This window comes from Tauraco erythrolophus, chromosome 2 (assembly GCF_009769465.1).
Source record: "Tauraco erythrolophus isolate bTauEry1 chromosome 2, bTauEry1.pri, whole genome shotgun sequence".
Classification (NCBI taxonomy): Eukaryota; Metazoa; Chordata; class Aves; order Musophagiformes; family Musophagidae; genus Tauraco; species Tauraco erythrolophus.
Genome location: NC_141466.1, coordinates 56,219,522 through 56,239,841, shown reverse-complemented (window position 1 = coordinate 56,239,841; position 20,320 = coordinate 56,219,522). Strand labels below are relative to the sequence as shown.

Here is a 20,320-nt window from a genome sequence, read left to right as displayed (position 1 = left end):
CTTCATGTTGTCTCACATCTGTACCTGAGCGGTGCCTTCCCATCAGCAGCTGCCCTCCTGCTCCAGCTGAGGTCGGTCAACCGGACCCCGGTGGGAGCAGAGCCGTGGGCTCTCCTCCAGCCCCAGTCAGTGGGTAGAAAGTTCTTTCATTTAATTGTTTTAACCAAAGCCAGCTCTGTCCCCAGGCATTTCTTTTGGCTGTGGCCCCACTCGCCTTTTGTTTCTTATCTGCTTCATCTTGGTGTTTTCCTTCATTTTACTCCTTCAAGGGATTCGTGTGCAGCCCCAGCCTTGGACCCCCCCTCCCACTGACCCAGCTCCGGTAGCCAGAGCCTGGGAGGGGGACAGTGCCATCTCATTAATCTGCGTCTGCCTGAAATATGGTGGGTTTTCCAACTGGGCTCAGTGGGAGAGGTGGGGGGACGAGATCTCTGAGGCCAGAGGGCACAGGCTTTTTGGTATCCCCATGAGAGGATCCCATACCCGCAGCAGCCGGTATTTCCCATCACCTTTCCCCACGCAGGGCCAAGGGTTTTCCCTACAGCGCGGTGCCCACCCACTAGCTCTGCAGAAGGGCAGGGGCCGGCCAAACGGCTCTGCCTTCAGAAAGCCATTAGCTCTTAATTAAAATAGCCACTGGTGAGTTGGAGACGGGGAGCAGGAGCACCCTGAGCTCTGGCCTGTAGTGTGGGCTGCAGAAAGGTTTGCTGTCTTTCTCACAAACGCCCCAGAGCTGACAGGATGTAAAAATCCCCTTTTTGGCACTGCAAGGGCAGCCCCATCGTTCAGAGCTCCCACATGCAGCGACAGGACAGGGACTCAGTCCCCGCGTGGCTGCATTTACCAAAGGGTAAGACTTGAACTTTTTTAAGAGAGGGGCAAAAAGTGCCTGTCCTGGCAAGGGTGGCAAGTGCAGCTGTTCCAGGGCTGAAGCAGAAGAGGGTTAAAAGAAGTGCAGAATTTATATCTGCTTACAACCTCCCCTAAAGCTCATTTTTTAAACAAGCCAGTGTGCAAGGGGACAAAATAACCTCACGGTGGAAACCGATGCCGGTGTCAAAGCAAAAGCAAAGGAAAAAAAGATGGTCAGTGTTATGAGAAGGGTTTTGGACGACATCCTCGGCGGGCAGGGCGGGAGGCAGGGGCAGCACCGCTGCGGGCACCAGCCAGTGCCGACACGGGAGCCAGAGGGGCTGCGCGTGCCGCGCAAAGGGGATGGCTTCAGAGGGGACAAACGCTTCCCACGTGTCACCCCACTGGCGCCACGTGGGATGCTCCGAGTCCCGCGGCTCAGCGTCTCCTTTCTCCGGCACCTGCCAAACGCATCCCTCGCAGCGGGGCTCCTCCAGCCCGCTGTTTCCACGTTTCCACGTTAAGCAGGACACGCAGTGGCACTGCAGCCGGGGCAGGGAGCTCCGTGCACCCGCCGGCGGCGGGCAGGGCTGGGATGGCGCACATCGCCCTGCGGGACCCCGCACCGCGGCGGGACGCGGGGCACCGGGACGCGGGGCACCGGGACGCGGGGCGTCCGCGGCGGAGCCGCCGCTGAGACCCGACGCGCTCAGCGCACGGCACGGGCGGGGGATGGGGCGGGGCGGGCGAAGGGGCGTGGCCCGCCCTGCGCGTGTTCGCCGCCGACGTCACAATAGCGGCTGGCCAGAGTCCCTACCCGGTCGCAGCCGATCGGGGCTGGTTTGAGCTGGTGCGTTGCCATAGCGACGCCGGCTGCCCTATATATAGGAGCGCCGCGGCGGTGGCGAAGCTTTGTCAGCCGCGGCGTCCCGCTCGCTCTGCCGGCCCCGCTCCTCCTCAGGCGGCAGGGCGCCTCCCGCCCGGCTCCGCGCACCGCGCCCGGCTCGCAGGAGGAGGAGGCAGCGGCGGCTCAGAGCGAGGGGACGGGCCGCCGCTGAGACTTGACAGCAGCTCCCGCCGCTGCCTGAGGTGAGGTGAGGCGAGGCGAGCGGCGGCGGGGCGAGCCGAGCCGGGCCGGGCAGCGGAGCGGAAGGGGCCGGGGCAGGCGCAGGCGCTCGCGGCGGAAGCCGGCCGGCGCGGAGCCACGTGTCCGCGGGGCCGCTGCCAGCCGGGCCGGGCCGGGCGCCGGGTCCTGCTGCCGGGCACGGGGCCTCCCTCCGCGCCCGGGGTATCCCCGGCCTCAGCCGGGCGGGGGTGCGCGGGGAGAAGACGGGCTCCGGGTGGCTGCGAACGGGTCAGGCCGGCTTGCCCGGGGAAGTGTTGGCGGCGCGTCCCGGGAGCGGGAGCGGGGGGGGGGGTGGCCCCGCTGTGGCCGCCGGACTCTTTCCGGGGTGGGGAGCGGCAGGTGCGTGGCAGGAACGTGGCTCGGGGCGCCCTTACTCGCCCTTGCGCAAGGCGGCTGGGCGCGGAGCGCTTCCCCGCGGCATAGCGGCGTGGGGCCTGGCCCGAGGCGGGAGCCCTTCCCCCGGCGAGCGCCGGGACCCTCGGTGGGGGGCCAAGCTGCAAGAAGCAGTAGGCTTTAATCAAGACATCATCCCCCAGGGCACACCGAAACGTCTCCTAGGGAAGCGTCGGTATCAGAGGCTGGAGCGCTGGGTGCCCCGCTGGCGAGTCTGGCAGCGCAGCCGTGGCCGACTCAGCTATGGGGCCACATGGGTGTACGGGGAAAAAGGCTGTCAGTGAGGTTAGGGCAGACAGCCGCTTCCTTCCCGATAACTCCAGGGTCGGGAGCGCCTCGGGCAGCCTTTCCAGGCACAGCTTTGGTATTTGAGTACAGAGCCTGCAGGCATGACTCAGCTGTGGCTAAATACAGCTGCTGAATAAGGGAATGTTCTGCAGAACAGCTTCTAAATGAGCACAAATTGCCTTTCTTCTGGGAAGCTGCAGACGCTTTGCGCACAGTGCAAATAGAAGTGTACACTAGGAGAGTACGGTTTCCATCTGCGTGATCGTGTTCTGTCTGTATTCTTTGTAATTACACTGTAGTTAAAATTGTGCCATAAGGTGGAGGTGGAAAGCTTGCAAGAACTTAACAGTCTGCTGTGATCAGTGAAAGTAATTCCCCTTTTAGAGGCTAATAGGAGAAGTGCTTATCGTGCAGCTCTGTGCAGAGGGGAGGATAAACTAAATTCTTCCCGATGGTGTTCACTTCTCTTAACCGTAGTTAGAAGTCCCTGAACTGCTTTCTGCAAAGCTGCAGCATCTTGCTGGAATCGTCCTACAATAAGATGCAGCTTCTCTTTAGTAACAGCTTCCTGAGAAGTGTTTAATTTGCTGTTTCTTAAGGTCCTTCCAAAGAGACTTTTAAGGGAAGACTTTAATCCAGCTTCTGGGAGAATTAACACTGCACGTGAATGAGAGCAGGGGGAGGATGAGGCTTGGTGGATTATTGGGTTTTATTTCATTAGCGTTAAAACTTAATCTAGTTTGAATCTCAAATCTGGTTTGTCCCTGATAAGTGCGAAATGATCAAAAGATGCAAAGCAGCTCTTGACGCTGGCAGTTCAGGTGCCGTATGTTTCCGAAGGTTGAAATGAAGTTGTATAATCACTGACTTTGAAAAGTCATTTGGTATACATGAAGTTTAATGGATTTTAGTGTACTCAGTGTAAGGAATGAATGATTCTGTTGATCTTAGAACCTTGTTAATCTGCAACAACTATACAACATGTTATTTTTTGTATGATTTATAGCCAACCTTTCTGAAAATAGAGGGAACAGTGATGTGAACTAAACATCAGTGAATAAAGTTTGCATAATCTTTGGTCTAAATCTGTGTGACTAGATTGAGTGTAAAAAATGCTGAGAGAGGCTGAGGGCTGGGTTACATGAAACCGTATCTTCCCTGTGAGTCACTTGCAATGCTGAGGTCTTTAAAAGGTAGCACATGCTTCTGCTTGGGTTCACTGCTTAATGGAATAGACTGTCATTCTCTATTTGGACCATGCAGTGAAAGAATGACCCATACACTTTGCCATGGGCTTCATAGGTCTTGGACAGCAGAGGAATGTGCTTTTGCTCTTTAGTTCTGATTCTCTGAGGCTTTCTACTTGGCTATTAGATTTCTGTTAACAATGAAGCTCAGTTTCTGAACAGAGGAGAACTTGCCTTCAGGATAACAAGATGATTTTGTGGAGTGCCTCCTTGGTTCTGATTAAAGTTGATCTATCTCACCACCCTCAGAGTGAAGAACTTCTTCCTTATATCTAATCTAAATCTACCCTCTTTCAGTTTAAAGCCATTGCCCCTTGTCCTATCACTACACACCCTTGTAAAAAGTCCCTCTTCAGCTTTCTTGTAGGCCCCCTTTAGGTACTGGAAGGCTGCTGTAAGATCTCCTCTGAGCCTTCTCTTCTCCAGGCTGAACAATCCCAACTCTCTCACCTGTCACCTATGCAAGTTCCTAATCTGTGCTGCTATTACATTGATCACTATAGGAATTGTAGAATTGTAAATTATACGACTATGATGTACTGATCATATAATGGCTATACGAGTTTAAGTGAGGTAGTGAATGTAAACTGTATTAATTTAAGTGAAGTAATGAATGTGGTTTTTTGTCAACAGTTTTTACTTAAATCCTTTCACATAAACCTGAAATCTTGGAAATCATGAGTAGCTTCAGCAATGAAGAATTTGAATTCACCTTCCTTGACGAAGGCTTTACTGCCAAGGATATCCTTGACCAAAAAATAAACGAAGTGTCATCTTCTGTAAGTATGATAGGAAAATCACTGTGTTTTATGACGCCACAAATTTATAAACTAACGGAACAAGTTGTCTTTGCGGATCTTCTGCAAGGCAACCACCTCCTCAAATGCTGACCGCTAGGCTTATGCTGTTATCTGTGGTTTGTAACTTTAAGCTGTGTATTTGCTCTAGGATGATAAAGATGCCTTCTATGTTGCTGACCTCGGGGATATTGTAAAGAAGCACATGCGATGGCATAAAGCCCTTCCACGGGTAACCCCCTTCTATGCTGTAAAATGTAATGACAGCAAAGCTATAGTGAAGACACTTGCTGTTCTTGGTGCAGGATTCGATTGCGCCAGTAAGGTAAGATCTTGACTGTGTTCTGATCTATGACGTTAGTATATGTTCAGCTTTACAAGATGTCTTTATATAAAATTAGGCATAATTAAGCGGTGTCACTTTTCTTGTACTGATTGGTTTTATCATCCGTCTAGAAATATCTTCCACAAGTGTAATCTGTTCTTTCTTCAGACGGAAATACAGCTGGTGCAGAGCATCGGTGTGCCTCCTGAGCGAATAATATATGCAAATCCCTGCAAACAAGTATCTCAAATCAAACATGCTGCCAGCAGTGGTGTACAGATGATGACATTTGATAGTGAAGTAGAACTAATGAAAGTTGCAAGGGCCCATCCAAAAGCCAAGTAAGTTATGCTAATTGTTCTGTAATTCTTGCTGGGGTTCCCAAGTTACGGAAACATCTGCTGTTATCTGAATGTTGTTCTTCATTAGTGAAGATAGATAGGCTGTGAAATCATGAGAAAATAAACTTCTAGTCAATGAAATCTCATCCTGTCTTACTGGCACATCAGGAAGAGACAGACAGGAAAGATTGTATGTTTAAGCTTAGTCTCATTCTAAGGTCATACCTGCCTGATAATGATGTCTTTTATGCTGGAACTTAAGTCCTCGTTTTTTCCTGTTTGTAGGTTAGTCTTGCGCATTACAACGGATGACTCCAAAGCAGTTTGTCGTCTGAGTGTTAAATTTGGAGCTACACTTAAGACTAGCAGGCTTCTTCTGGAGCGTGCAAAAGAACTCGACCTTGCCATCATTGGAGTTAGGTGAGTTGATAATCATAGCGTCATAGAATGATTAGGGTTGGAAGGGACCTCAAAGATCATCTAGTTCCAACCTCCCTGCCATGGGCAGGGAAACCCTCCACTACACCAGGTTGACCAAAGCCTCATCCAGCCTGTCCTTGAACATTTCAGAGGATGGGGCATCTACAACTTCTCTGGGCAACCTGTTCCAGTGCCTCACCACCCTCTGAGTGAAAAATTTCTTCCTTATATCCCATCTAAATCTCCCCTCTTTCAGTTTAAAGCCATTGCCCCTTGTCCTGTCACTACATGCTCTTGTAAAAAGTCCCTCTCCAGCTTATAATATCAAAATATAGCCTTTAAATGGTCTCTCTGACAGTAGAGATGCCTTTGCATATGGTGAGTTGGGTTTTGTATGCACTTCTTGACTGATTTGCCAAATAGCAATTGATATTTTGTATCTCTTTGTAGTTTCCATGTTGGAAGTGGATGTACAGACCCAGAGACCTTTGTTCAAGCCATTTCTGATGCCCGCTGTGTGTTTGATATGGGCGTAAGTCTAATTCTTCTTGCTCTGGAACTACCTACTGCTCAACTGTTGTGGCAAAACTGGATCAAATGCAAAACTAACTGTAAACAGGATCAAAAGCTAGCCAAGTCGCTAATTTCATAGTAGTGAATTTTTGAGGTCATGAATGATGACTTACTTGACCAGGTCTGCAAAACTCATCTACAGATGTGATAAAACCGAGTGCTGAAACTCAAGTGGCTATTACTTGAACACAATGAGTTAGCTCTGTTCCAAATGTTAATGAAATGACTTGATGTTACTTTTTAAGCTAAAATTACGAACTAAGAACTGGTTTCTTGACAGTGTTGCTGTTCATCTCATTTTAGGCTGAACTTGGCTTCAATATGTATCTGCTTGATATTGGTGGTGGCTTCCCTGGCTCTGAAGATGTCAAGCTTAAATTTGAAGAGGTATAGCTCTGCTAAGAACTTCTCCGTTTGAGGAGTTTTTTTCAGTGTTCATCTGGATTAAACTGTTGCTCTTTCTCTGTGTTTTGCAGACACGTTCGCAAGAAAATGTGTCTGCTTGGTCAGAAATTTAATTTAGAAGAAAAGGGGAATTAATTTGAAAACTGAAAATTAGATTAACCCATTAGATATGTAGCTAAATGAGTGCACAAACAGGCAGAGATACCAGACTTGTAAAGCAGGTTTTAATTGCAGGCTTGATTTTTACTGGTATAGACTTTTTCTCATTGATGCTGTGCTTCAGACTATCCGGATTGGCAGTGCTCCCAAATAGGGTGAAGAGGGTTTTTGCTAACATGAAACATCAAGAGCACATCAAAAGCCAATGGTGTTGTCGTTAGGCTCCGTAGCATAATGCAGTCATGTTGTGGTTGGAGGCAGCTTAGTAATCGCTAACCTCAGAACTTGGAAATAGCTGTTCATGAAGGCAACTGAATTTCAAAGGTGATGACAAAGCCTCCTCCTGTGTTCTTAAGATCTTGTGAGATGACTTTAGGATGCAGTAAGCTGGAGGATATTGCACGATGAGCAGAACTACAAGTAGACTAGAAAATAAGGTTAAAATGTGGGGACTTGCAGGGCATTAATGCTGGTTTAATGAACCTAGGAGGGGGGGGGTGATTTCCTTTAGACTCAAACATGAACTGTTTAGTCACTTAAATGTTTAAGGTGCAAGCAGTGTCTGCTTTTATTGCTTTGCACAATCTTAATCCCAAACAAAACTTCTGTCAGGAAAATAAAGCAAAAGCCTTCGTTAGAGATTACGAGACGTGAACAGTTAGTACACGCTTGACTAGTATATCATTGTGAGCATGAAAGTCTGACTTCATCTCATGCTTCTGAAATAGCACCTGAGTAACTCCTAAAGCACTAATGTTGGCAACTGATTCTTCCTTAGATCACCAGTGTAATCAACCCAGCACTGGATAAATACTTTCCTTCAGATTCTGGAATCAATATTATTGCAGAGCCGGGAAGATACTATGTTGCATCAGCATTCACACTGGCAGTAAACATCATTGCAAAAAAAATTGTATTGAAGGAGCAAACAGGTTCTGATGGTATGTAAATCTAGACCTAATCTTACTTTTAGCTGACTGTGTTTCTTTCCAAGCATTCTCTTACTGGTATCTCAACTTCTTCCAGATGAAGATGATACAAATGACAGAACTCTTATGTACTATGTGAACGATGGGGTCTATGGATCATTCAACTGCATCTTATATGATCATGCACATGTTAAACCAGTTCTGCAAAAGGTATGCTCATTCAGAAGTATCACATACTGGTCATGTATTGTGGATGTAGGAGAATCCTCATCACAGAAGTCGCTTCTCAGTTCACTGCTCCTTTCATATTGCCAGAATTTGGCATTTGACTTATGAAGCATGCAGTGGAATTAACACCAAGGGTGGAGAAGGACCTGTAAGCAGCTCTTCCCCCTCTTTGTGAGGTGGAATGTTGTACTAATTATGATATTACTTCTGGAAGCTCTGTTTTGATAGTCTAATTATACTCAACTCTCTTCTTTAGCGGCCTAAACCAGATGACAGGTGCTACTCCTGCAGCATATGGGGACCAACGTGTGATGGCCTCGATCGTATTGTTGAGCGTTTTAGTATGCCAGAGTTGCAAGTTGGTGACTGGATGCTGTTTGAAAACATGGGTGCCTACACTGTTGCAGCAGCTTCTACTTTCAATGGATTCCAGAGGCCAACAATACACTATGTGATGTCAAGACCCGCATGGTTAGTAATTAAGTATCTTCATCCATCAGCGCTTTTGATACAGATGACTGTAGTAAATAGCTCGTGTCAGTTGGCTGCCCCTTCAAAAAACAGGGCCATAGTTTTGATGCTGCAGCTTTTGGAAGACCTCCCTGTAGTGTGCAAGAAGGCAATGCCTCTGAAGGTTTTTGCTGTGTGCTTAGAACAATCCTAACGCTACCAATTATGCTTTTCACTGGCTTTGAGGAGAGGTGCTTTTAAAGGGATAACGTTAAGAGTCTATGCACAACTACATGTTGTGCTTCTGTAACCAGTAATTAGAGACCAGTCAATCGTAGTTCTAATGATATGTTGTCTTCTAAATTGTTAACTTGCTAAATCCTGACTGCAGGAGGCAGGAACACTCAACAGTTCTGCCTCACCGTATGATCTGTGCTTATTTGAGAGCTATTCTTTGGTTTAGGTTGAGCTCTAGCTCATTGCTCAGTGCAGAGTGCTAGATCTCCATTGGAAGTTACTAAACAGGTAAGCAAAGAAAGCAGGACTACCTCTTGATTACAAGGACACTGTGAAACTGCATCTTAAACAGAAGTTGAAAGTAACCTGGATGCTCTTCTATGCGAGACAGGTTAACAGATTGCATCTTCTATAAAAGTGGGGTTTCCTGTAAGAGGAAGCCCTTCTATATTGAAGTCTGCCTACTAGACTGACAGAGCATTGGGGCAGCAGTCTTACCCTAAAGTGTAATTAACTTCACTGTTGAGTTGCTTTAATTTACTGAAAATGCTGAAGTTTAGGGGAATTCCTGGCATAAAAGTCAGAGGAAGTGTCCTCCATTCTTTTACTAGCCTTGCCTCTGCAAGCAAGACTTGTATTGTTTCTTTCCTTTAGTGAAACCTCCTGTCAATTGAAGTGTTCCTCAAACTAAATGAAGCTTCTAGACTTCTCATAAGACTCCAAACTTGTGTGTCTAATTGAACTGAAAATGGCTCTGCAGGAGAATAATTAGCTTTTTCACTGTAGCACTGGGTTTCTGTTAGAATGTAATACTTGGTCTGAGGCATTCTGGACTTAATTATGCAGACATGACCATCATCCAAGGCTACAGCCCTCTTTCAGCCCTACGTGGCCTCCTGCATTTTCTGTTTTAGCAAGAAAATTCTGTGACAGAAGCTGGCCCTTAACTGAGGGGGATGTATCCATAAAGTTATGGTGCACATCTTTCTAGCATAGGCAAAAGCTTTTTGGAATGTAATCTACATATATAAAGGTGTACAACTAAATTTGTGGCTAGATAACTGTGAAAGTTAAGGGACAAGATGACTACATAGGTCTAAGCAAAAGCTGGTAGTATATGAGGAGCCAGGCAGTGGCACAACTTCTTGCCTTGCATATGGTACAAGGTAACTAAGTCCAAAAATTGAGTCAACTGATGTTCTTCTGAGCTTGTCTTTCAGTATAACTTCTGTCAGAGTATGGAAGAAGTTACATGGTTCTCACTGCTCAGCTCATTTACTCTCCTAGTCTGTCATCTATACTTCCACTTGATTTAAGTTACCCAGGAATATGAGGGTGTGGGATAAAGCATAGTTAGAGACATAGGTCTGAAATTCTGAACTAATGACCACTAAGTCATTAAATCTGTATTTGCAGATGTAGCTGCAGGTATACAGGAGCATCTTCACAGATCTAGATCCTGCCCAGAAATGGTGAAACCAGCTTGGTCTTGGCACTTGCCCTAAAGCCTAGCTAGCCACAAGTGACCTGCACAGACTCTGCTTTTATGTATTTTGTTTGAATTGCAGATGATAAGTAATGACTTTGTTTCATGTTTTCTGGCAATGAAAAAAAATACTTAGCTTAGCTGCTTTTTGGCATATTGTAGTGAAATATTTTTTGATTTTTTTTTTTCACCCCTAGGCAACTGATGCAGCGGATCAAGGAGCAAGGGTTCCTAGCTGAAGTGGAGGAGCAGGATATTGCTAGTCTGCCACTCTCTTGTGCCTGGGAAAGCGGAATCGAGTATCCAGCAACTTGTGCTTCAGCTAGTATTAATGTATAGGTAATATTTAGTAATTAACTGCAAGGTTAGTCATTGAATTTAGGGCATTTGGGGGACCATTAACTTAATTCTTGCTAGAATTTTTAAGTGTTTTTTTTTAAAGTTTAGGTTTGGCATAAATGCAACAAAAATGACTAGGAGATGGGTCACAATTATCTGTGTTCCTATGGAAACTATTTGAATATTGTTTTATATGGATTTTTATTCACTTTTCATGTATGCTACTAAAGACTGACCCTCAACTGTCAAACAAGTATTTGTAGCTTGTGTATGGCAGAACGGGCTAAGCTTAGTGTTTTGTGACCTACCTGTTTTAAAATAAAGTATATTGAAATAACTGGTTCTGTGTTTGGTTAATCTGTAGAAAATTAATCTATCATGGATGACTCTTAGAGCATGTATGAAGGCAAACCAGATGCTGCCGGCCCAGACCTTATTAATAAATAAAACAATAGCTATCTCCTCCCCTACCCTTGCCCTCCCAATATACTGAAGTGAAGGAACCCCTTAATGGGTAGGGAAACTAAACAGTGTCTTTTTTCTAATCACATATTAAAAGCTTGACTAGCTACAAGTTGAATACTGTGCAAATTCTTGGGGAATTGCATTTGTCTTCTGCTATTGAACGTGGGCTTAATGCAGTTGCACCTTGAAAGTTAAATGCAGTGCCATTTTTGTTCGTGTTAGTCTATAAGTGCTGTGGCCAGGACTGATGGCTGTTTAAACACATCTAGTCACTAATGCAAGCACAGGCTCCATGGCTGCCACTGACAAGCTGCTTGTTACGTGTATAAGGATTAAAATACGCCATGGGGAGAACCTAAGAAGCTGAAGTTATGTGGCTGACTAGTAGATGATGACTACCCTCTGGCCCTTGTTGCCTGGGACTTTAGTATAAAATGGATGATAAAAGATGGTACTCACCATTCTTTGTGCTTGCAATACATTAGCTCTTATTTAATGTCATGAAAATATGTGCTACCTGGTTAAATTTCTGGGTTTGGATTAAATGTGATAGATGACACTAAATACTAGAGCTGATACAGGGTGTGTTGACAATGAAGTTAGTGAATTTGCTTACTGAAGTAGAGCATCCTGATTTCTACTTAACCTGATGCTGGTTTGCTGCCACATGTTCTGCTAAAATTGCAAAATGTTTCTCGCAAACTAATTGGTCTTGTATCTGGATCCTGTTCCGTTTGCCAGAAGGTTCTGGACTGTGGGTGTCCCTTAGCAAATGCCTGATGCGTAAAGAGGAAAACCTTAACATATTGAATAGATGTGTAAAGCTTAAGCTCACTTAGAGTGAGTTAAAATTCAAAAGGTCATCCGAAGGGTAGTATTGCTATCAGAAGCAGTGGCTCTAGCAAGATGAGAAATGAAGCTGTTTTCTTACAAGCAGCTCTGGAAGACAATGTTTAACCTCTTTTCTGTGCTTTCAGCTGAGACTACGCTCTTCACTAGGTGTACTAGTGGGGTAAACAGAAGCGATGGTACCTCACTCCTGATTCTCTAAGTGACTTTTTTAAAAGAAATTTCTTTATTTGCTTCACTCCTTTCAAGCTTGTAATTGAAATAACACTTGCCTTTTTATTCTTGTGCCTATAGTAGCCAGCTGTTTGGCTACTCAACTACACTGGTGCAAACTTCAGTACATACATGTACTTGGAGCAATAGCCTAAATGTCCCCCTGCATCCAAACCAGAGCTTCTCTTAACTTCTCCAAATTCCTGTGGAAACTTAGTGATTCCTAGCATGAAAGCAAAAGTAATGAATGGTAGCCAAATGTTAATACAGTAACAATTTCACATCTAAATCTTGCCTTGTGAGAGCTAAGTGCATCTGAACTGAAGAAAAAAAACTTAGCAGGTATGCAGGAAAAGTACTCTTGGAAAGCCTGCCGTTGTCTAAAGGAGGTGTAGCTACTCTTTAAACCTGCCTCTTTGAAGGTTAAGGATGGTTGAGCCAAGAAGGGAATACAGATGTAATGAGACTTTATGCGACTTTATGCAATATCTGCACTAGCAACTGGAGCCACTTGCCTGCCTGGGTAAGAGTAGGCTCTGGCACTACTCTTTTACCCAGGTGGGCAGGTGTCACAGTCTGACTTCTGTTTGCAGCCAATGGAGACCATCTCCAGCAGGTAGTTTGAAGGCAATCACTTGTGGAAGCTAATTGGTAAGCTTCCCTGAGAGGAATGTGGCAGGCTGCCAATTAGTTTCTTGATCTGCACTTACTTGATTTTTTTCATTGGGATTTGTCTCAAAAAAAAAAAAAAGAAAACCCACAAAAAAACCCCAAATTTACATCTGTTTCTCTGCTGGAGGCCAGGACAGTGGCAACACGCTATAAGCATTTGGATTAACTTATGATGCTCCCCAAAAGAGAGATGTAGCTGACCTTGGTTCTTTACCCTCCTCTTCTGAGGCAGGTAGGTCATAGCCTCAGCTGGTGCTCTGGAAGCCATGTCTTGGGAGAGCATCACATGCTTAAAAAGAACTGATAATCTTCTAGAGCATCTTATGTGTAAACAATGGGTTTGGCTAGCTGATTTTTAGCACTTGTAGGAGTAATAAATCTGTATAGTAATGGTGGTATGTTTTTAAGCAAGATGCCATCTTCTGATTTTAAGTTAGATTACACTGAGCAGATGTTCTGGGCTTTGGCATACTGAGTACATATACTTCATCTCACAGCTGCCCTGCTCCTGGCTTCCATAGAATCTTAGTGGTGCATTCCCACCTTTTTAATTGATTTTAAAATGCCCCAATCATTGGTGATGTAGGGACTCCCCACCCTCCAAACTAGGGCAATGTTCCCTAGTGTAAGCTAGAGCAGGGTGTAGGACAGCAAAGATGTGACAAAGCAAGCAGTGAATTGCTATGGTTCAATTTGACCTCCATTCTTCAAGTCTTGGGCCATCAAATCCTTTGCTCTGTTTTGCCATGTTCATTGATCAAATCCAGTTGTTCAAACTACACATCTTAATTATTCCTCTCTGGAGCAAGACTGTCTGATACAAGAGGGAGGGAGGAGCTGCATGCCAGAAAAATTGAGATCAGCTGCATCTGTTGTATAATTAGCTCAACAAATACTGAAGTTGGAGCCAAGAACAGCCTGTGCCTTTCAGCTCGCTTCTTGCTAACTGTGCTCTGTATGGTGCTGTGTCTGTCTCACTATGGGCTTTGCTGACCCATTTGCAGGGACTGTAGCATTCCTGCTCCTAATGTCCCCGGAGGTCACTCCCCTCTCTGGCACTGCTGATGGTGGTGTTGGTTCTCTTGGGATTGTTCCCAGGGAAAAAGAGAGTAATATCTGAGGCAAATAACTAAGACATCTCCCTGAGCTGAGGGCATGGCTTCTCATCACCCTGTTCCTCTTTCCTGAGTGGTGAAGCCACTTGAGGTCTGAAACAAGTCTAGCTGAGACCTTCTGTAAGTCCTCTTGTGGCTATACATGGCCTATCCTGGAGTTCAGCTGACATACTTTGGCCACCAGCAGACTAGCCCAGAGCTGGGAGCAGTGCTGAGCAGAGACCCCACAGGTCCACCTCCGGGAGCAAGGCTTTGTTGGGAACAAACCTGGAGCTGGAGGGAGAGCTCTTCTCTCACAGACTTCACCCCCAGCAAGTACTGTCGTTTAAACAGATCTTTTATAGCTAAACACAGCACCAATTTCCAGTAAGACAGAAATGGAACGCTTTGTTTCCTGATGAAACCTCTTCCACAAAACAAAACAAAACAAAAACCATTATCTGCAAGTATTTCAAGAAGAGCTTAGACAAATGTGTTATTTGATTATCAAAAAGTAAAAGGTCATCAATCATTGCAATAATAATTATTATTTTAATTTTCTGTTGAAATAAGCACTGAACAGTACCAAAAGAAGTGAGAGTAGTTTGCTTTAGAGAAGTGTCCCTGTTTTTGACATGCATCACCTGGTTTTCTTTACAGTTTGAAGGCGATTGGTATCTCAATGTCTATAGTCTGGTTTCAGTATCCATGTCACAAATGCCTCCAATTCAAATTCATCTTTAGCTCGTTAAAACACTGTATTTGACTATCCTGAAAATACGTTGAGAACAGAGATCATATATGGGGGGCTGGGACTTGTATTTTGGGAAACTTTGCTACTGCCCTTGAGGTGGTTTTGTAGTCCTCTGCGTACAGGAGGTGCTTAGGGCAGCTAAACCACAGCAGTGCCCTTTTGGAGAGCTGGCTTTGCACGCTCAGAGCCACCAAGACGTCACCCTTTGTGGTGTGAGTCTGAGGGCTAATGCAAAGGTGAGCGCTTTGGGCATGAACACCAGTGGCCCCTTGAATCCCCTCCATTTCGGTAAGGAGAGACCACCAGCATTACAGGCAAACACTTGAGCACTGGCAAAGGAAGCTCTCGCAGGAGCATGCTGCAGTCTTGTGTACGTCCATGGTGTCTTGCAAATATTGCCACGGTCCAACTATTATTAGACACTTTCTTGCAAGTGTTTCTTGATGCTTATACTACAGCAAGTTTTCCTCAGTCTGTCTGCCCGAAAAGAAAAGCATTAACACACTGAAACCAACCCTCCTTCTTCCTCTTCCTCATTTTGGGGAGCTAGTCCCATTCTTGCCCACAGTATTCCCGCAGGAAAAAAAAAAAGTGCCTTCCAGTTATTCTCTCTTCAGTTCATGCTCTTGGAGTGCTTTGCACAGTATTAACTGTCTCACCCTTCCTTTGTGGTACAGAGCCAACTGCCGTGTTCCAGGCAGGAAAGCAGTCAAGAGACAGCAAGACTGCACAGCAATTCAGGAAAAGAAGCAAAGGCAACGTCTTACCGTTGCTGGGGAAGAGCAAGTCAGTCTACATACCTTGGGAAGGCAGCAGCTTCCACATACAAACTGAGAAAGGGCAGCTGTAGCAGCTCTATACAAGGCATTCCCAAAGTACTTTGCAATCACAGGTATTAGTTCATCCATCCTTAAAATGCAGTTCCTTACCTTGGGAGAATAACAGGATTTTGGCATTTGGTGAGCTTAAGCATCTCCCTTGTATATTTGGCCACTAAGCTCACTAGCTGGGAAGAACATGATCATCAGTTGGCACTCTTGGCACTAGGTTGGCACTCTTGCAAGGAACAGGGATGTAATGCTTGAAGAGGATAACAGGGATGCAATTTTCAGTAAAATAATGGAGGGACTGCTGCCCTTACTGTAAGGACAAGAAGAAAATCCTCTATTGTGTCGCTAGATAAAAAAATCCTGCTTAAAAACTCCACTTACTTGCTGTTAACTGTAGTTCAACAGCAGTAACAGCATTTCTCTGTTAACAGCTCAATAAATATTTATCAGCAACGATTCTCCCACTTTCCTGCAGTCAGAACTCGCCTTAAGCCATTAAAGCGTCTGACCAAAGTGAAAAGCAAAAGAAAAATCCAACTCACCACAGAGACTGCTGATTTGGGGGAGAAATGCCTCCTGCACCCTGCCAGGGTGGCTCACCCACCTCCCCGGGAGGTGGGTTCTACAGGACTCCTCTGCTTGTGCTATGTGGGTTTCATCTCCCAGTGGGGTGATTACACCTGAGTGCAAGCGAAGCTGGGGTGTTCGTCTGACTGGGGCCAAGGGAGATCCTCTCAGAGATAATGTGGTGACTAAATTAGCCAAGAAAAAGCCCGCAAGATGGAGCTCATCTCAAAAAAAAGCATCAAAAAAACCCTGTCTGACAGAGCCAGGGAAGGGAGGAGAGAGCAATGGAAAGCTTTCAAATGAATCCCGCACTGCTGATGTTAGACCACAGCAGAAGCAAGATGTTATTATTAGTAAGAACAAATGTAAATAAAATAAGAATGTATAAGGAAAAAGTATGTGCAAAGTAATAACTAAACTCTTGCTTAGTTCAGAAAACATCCAACCAAACAAAACTCCCTTCCCATCTGTTCACAAAAACGGGAAACAGAGGATTTGGGGTTTTTAATACCCAGGACACTTCAAAATGAGTGGCTTTTTTTACAAATTAAGGCTCTTACCTCAAACATCCCATCATTTTCAAGCTTCCTGCTTGGGGCCCAGTCCAAGGCTCGGCTCTTCCAGTAGCTATTTTTGCAATGCTTTTATTCTCCTTTATCACTTGTGAGGTTAAGTTCTCTGTTGTCAGAGGTTTTCTTGGGGGGGGTAAGTCCATGGGACTGATCTATGCCATCTTCTGTAGAGCAGCTTTGCAGGATTGCTGATGGTAAATGACAACAAACACAAGGCTCAGTGCAAGGAGAAACTTGCCCCTTAAGGACAGCTAGGAAGGGACCAGGATGCTGGTGGGGCTGGCCAGGCTCCTGGGCAGTCTGGGCTGACCTTGCATCTAATCCTGCCTGGAACCGAACATTGGGCTAGAGACCTTCTGAGGTCACTCCAACCCTTGTGCACTTGTCTCCACCTTGCTCTTCAGTAGGTCTGGCAATGTCATGGGGCTGAGCCCAGCAGCACAGTTCTCTCGGTCCAGTAGAGGGTTTTGCAGTTTGGATTGACACCACCAGCTCCTGCCTACCTTCCCACTAGGGCTGTGCTCGGTGAGATGTAGGTGCTCCAGTGCTAAAAAGGATCTAAAATGAGGTCACAAAACTGGGCACCTGCCTCTGAGGAGCGGTGACCCATTCCTGCCACACAAAAAAGGAGGAAAACAAAAAGTGGGAAAGAATGGTGAAAAGGGTTCCTCACCCTGGAGCCCTGACCCTCATAAGGTGGCATCTCAGCCTCCCGAAGCAGTTTCCCTGTGTCCTCAGCTGAACGTGCTGCCCGTCAGACTGAGGGCTGCCTTTCCCTCCTCCTCCCTGGTCAGCCGACAGCTCCAGGCATTGCAGGGAGCAAACGGCTCCAAAAGCAGACACCCATTTAGGGCACTGGGCAGGGCGGTGGGACACCTGGGGGATCAGGTGTCCATGCCAATATCAGGGCACAGAGGGTGTCCACGGGGAGCTGGGGAGAGCAGCCGGCGCATCCCGCTCTGGTTTGGCCGCCGAGCTGTTGCATGTCCCGGCCCCGAGTGCTGCAGCAGCTACGGCAGCCACCTCAGACGGGGTGGGCGAGACAAAAAAAGGCCTTAGACGACACCTTCTCCGAGGTGGCTCAGAACAGGAAAGATGCGGAAAACGAGTCACTTGCACAGAAAAAAAAGACGAAAAGTCGCGCGGGCGCGGCTAGATGGCAGCAGCGGCACGCGCTGGGCCTCTCTGCGGCCGCTCCCGCCTGGATCCCGGCACCGGGAGCCGGTGTTGGTGCCACCTGCTCCCCAGCAGAGCGAGGCCTTCGGCTCCGGGACCTTCCCGCGGCTGCGGTTACCACCCGCATGCTTCAGTTTTCGAGGGAGAGTGAGGAAATGTCTTTGTTACTGGCAACTACATTGACCCGCGCTGAGGAGACCCAATGGGGAAACAGCCCTTGCAGGGAAAACGTAACTCCTTAAATCTTTGGCTTTTGAGCTGGGGAGAGGATGGTGGTAAGGGAGGAGCCAGAGCAGTCAGCACCAGCGTACCCTGCCCAGGATGCCTCCCTCCAGAGTGGTTACTGGCAGCCCCAGGCATCCTTCTGCCCCATACCACCAAGTCCAGGGGTTTGTGGGACACAGCAGAGACTCCCCAGAGTACATGTGGCTGCTAAAAGATGAGGGCAGGATGGTGGAGCAAGGGCTCCCTAAAAACCTCTGTGTGAGATGAGCCCAAGTGAAACCAGCTCCTTGCACTTCTGCCCACGTGCCCATCTGTCGTGGTTTTAGGCTGATCCAGCAACTAAAACTCACACAGTCTCTCCTTCTCCAATAAAGTAGAGAGGAGAGAAAAAAAAAAAACAAAAGGACTGAGGGTTGAGGCAAGAACAGAGGGAGCACCCACCAACCATGGTCCTGGGCAAAACAGGCAGCGCTTTTCTCAAAGCAAAACAGTTTATTAATGATTACTTAGAAGGACAAAGGGAAATAAAAAACGATTACTTGAGAGGACAGAAAGAAACAAAACCAGATCTTAAAACCGACACCTTCTCCCCCCCCCCACCTTCCGTTTCCTCCCGGCGCTACCTCCTCCCCCCAGCAGCACAGGGGGCAGGGACTGGGGGAGTGCAGGTCAGTTCATTCCGTGCTGTTACTGCTGCTTCTTTCTTAAAGGAGAAGGAGTCCTTACACCCTTTTCCCCTGCTCCAATGGATCCCCTACCCACGAGGAAAAATCCACAAACTTCTCCAACGTGAGTCCAGCCCACTGGAAACAATCCTTCCCCACAGATTGCTCCGGTGTGGGCTATACCACAGTCTCGGGTACTTAGGGAGCTGCAGCCACTCGCTCCGGCGTGGGTCGTCACGAAGACTCCAGATGCCTCTCTGCCTTGCCGTGCCCCCAACACGACCATCCTCGGGCTCAGGCATCTTCTCCCCACGGGCTGCGAGTGGGTCGCTGCTCCACCGAGGCCGTCCTGGTTGCAGGGGGGCAGCCTGCTATCTCACCATCAGCCGCAGGGGAAACTCGGCTCCGGCACACCTCCTCCCGCTCCATCCTCACTGACCTGCTGTCGATGCAGCTGTTTCTCTCAGATCTCAGTCCTCTCCAGGTGAACTCAGCCCAGTGGGCACCCTGGGAGTGGGGTGCCCCCGAGTTCCCCAGCTGGCTCCGCCGCCGCCATTCTCCGTGGGCGGCGCCGGCCCGACGCAGGCAGCCGCCCGGCCGGGAGCCAGGGAGCGGGGGCAGTGCCCTCCTCCCTTCTCTGGTCGATCCTGGGCGAAGCACCTTTTCCGGTTCCCTTGTCCTGACTTAAATAGGGCAATTCGCAGAGGCGCCCTATTGGCTCAACCCCGAGGGGGATGGCAGTCTGATCCGGTGGCCAGAACTAAACCTAACCCGGATCCAAAACCGGGGAGGTCGCAGGGAGCAAAATCCCTCTCCTGCCACCAGAACCACCCCCCCCCTCCACATCAAACCATCACACCATCCCAGGGCCAGACCTGCACCCCATGGCTCTGGGGGGCTGGAGCCAGACACCTTTCAGTGCTTATTGCATGTGGAAAGTGGAGGTCACGCTATAGCCAGGCCTGGATGGCTTAGCCTGGGTGTAAACCAAGGCTTGGATGTACACTGAGATGTGGATGCAGCCTGATGTGTCCTGGGAGGGGCCATGAGTTTCTTCCACTGTTGTCCCCTCCTGGAGAAGAAAACCACCTTGCCTAGGCAGATAATGCCAGTGGAGCTGCAGCAAGGCAGAGCACATCTGCACTGGCCTGGCTTCCCAATGCAACCATTCTCTGCCATCCTGCCAGCACTGCTGTGCTTCCCAAGAGCAGGGGAGCACATGGGCAGGCAGAAAGGAGAAAAGGAAAGACAAATAGGAGAGGGACAAGAAGTTACCCTGGTCAAGCTATTTATTATTCCGAGTTCTAAGAGCTGAATTGCTGGTGCCTAATGAGATCTTTTTTTTCCGTCCTGAGCAATACCATGCAATAAAGTATAATTTATCTTTAGGAGAGACGGATGCAACTGAGCCAGTACCAGACTTAAGACAAAAGAACATTGACGTCACTCTCAGGAGCCCAGCGGCAGATGTTTAGCATCGTCTCCAGCCTCGGGCCAAAGGTACAAGCCTGGTACACAAATTACCAAGGCAGATTCACTGTCCTGTTAGCTGCAGGGTCAAGATGGGATGATCAAAACGTTCCTTGCCGGCATTAGGCAGCTGTGAAGCTATTTGCCATCGGTCTGCACAAGTACTGCTGACA

The 20,320-nt window shown here is 47.4% G+C and overlaps 1 protein-coding gene across 1 annotated transcript; it reads left to right on the top strand.

Moving 5' to 3' along the window:
- Positions 1-1,887: 1,887 nt before the first annotated feature.
- On the top strand, positions 1,888-10,913 carry ODC1 (ornithine decarboxylase 1). The gene is made up of 11 exons (XM_086608383.1): positions 1,888-1,941; positions 4,540-4,685; positions 4,855-5,028; positions 5,197-5,369; positions 5,655-5,789; positions 6,240-6,321; positions 6,666-6,749; positions 7,705-7,867; positions 7,953-8,065; positions 8,340-8,554; positions 10,454-10,913. Exons 2-11 carry the CDS (start codon positions 4,584-4,586, stop codon positions 10,593-10,595), a joined length of 1,383 nt encoding a protein of 460 aa, XP_086464509.1. The 5' UTR covers positions 1,888-1,941; positions 4,540-4,583; the 3' UTR covers positions 10,596-10,913.
- The last annotated feature ends 9,407 nt before the right edge of the window (positions 10,914-20,320 follow it).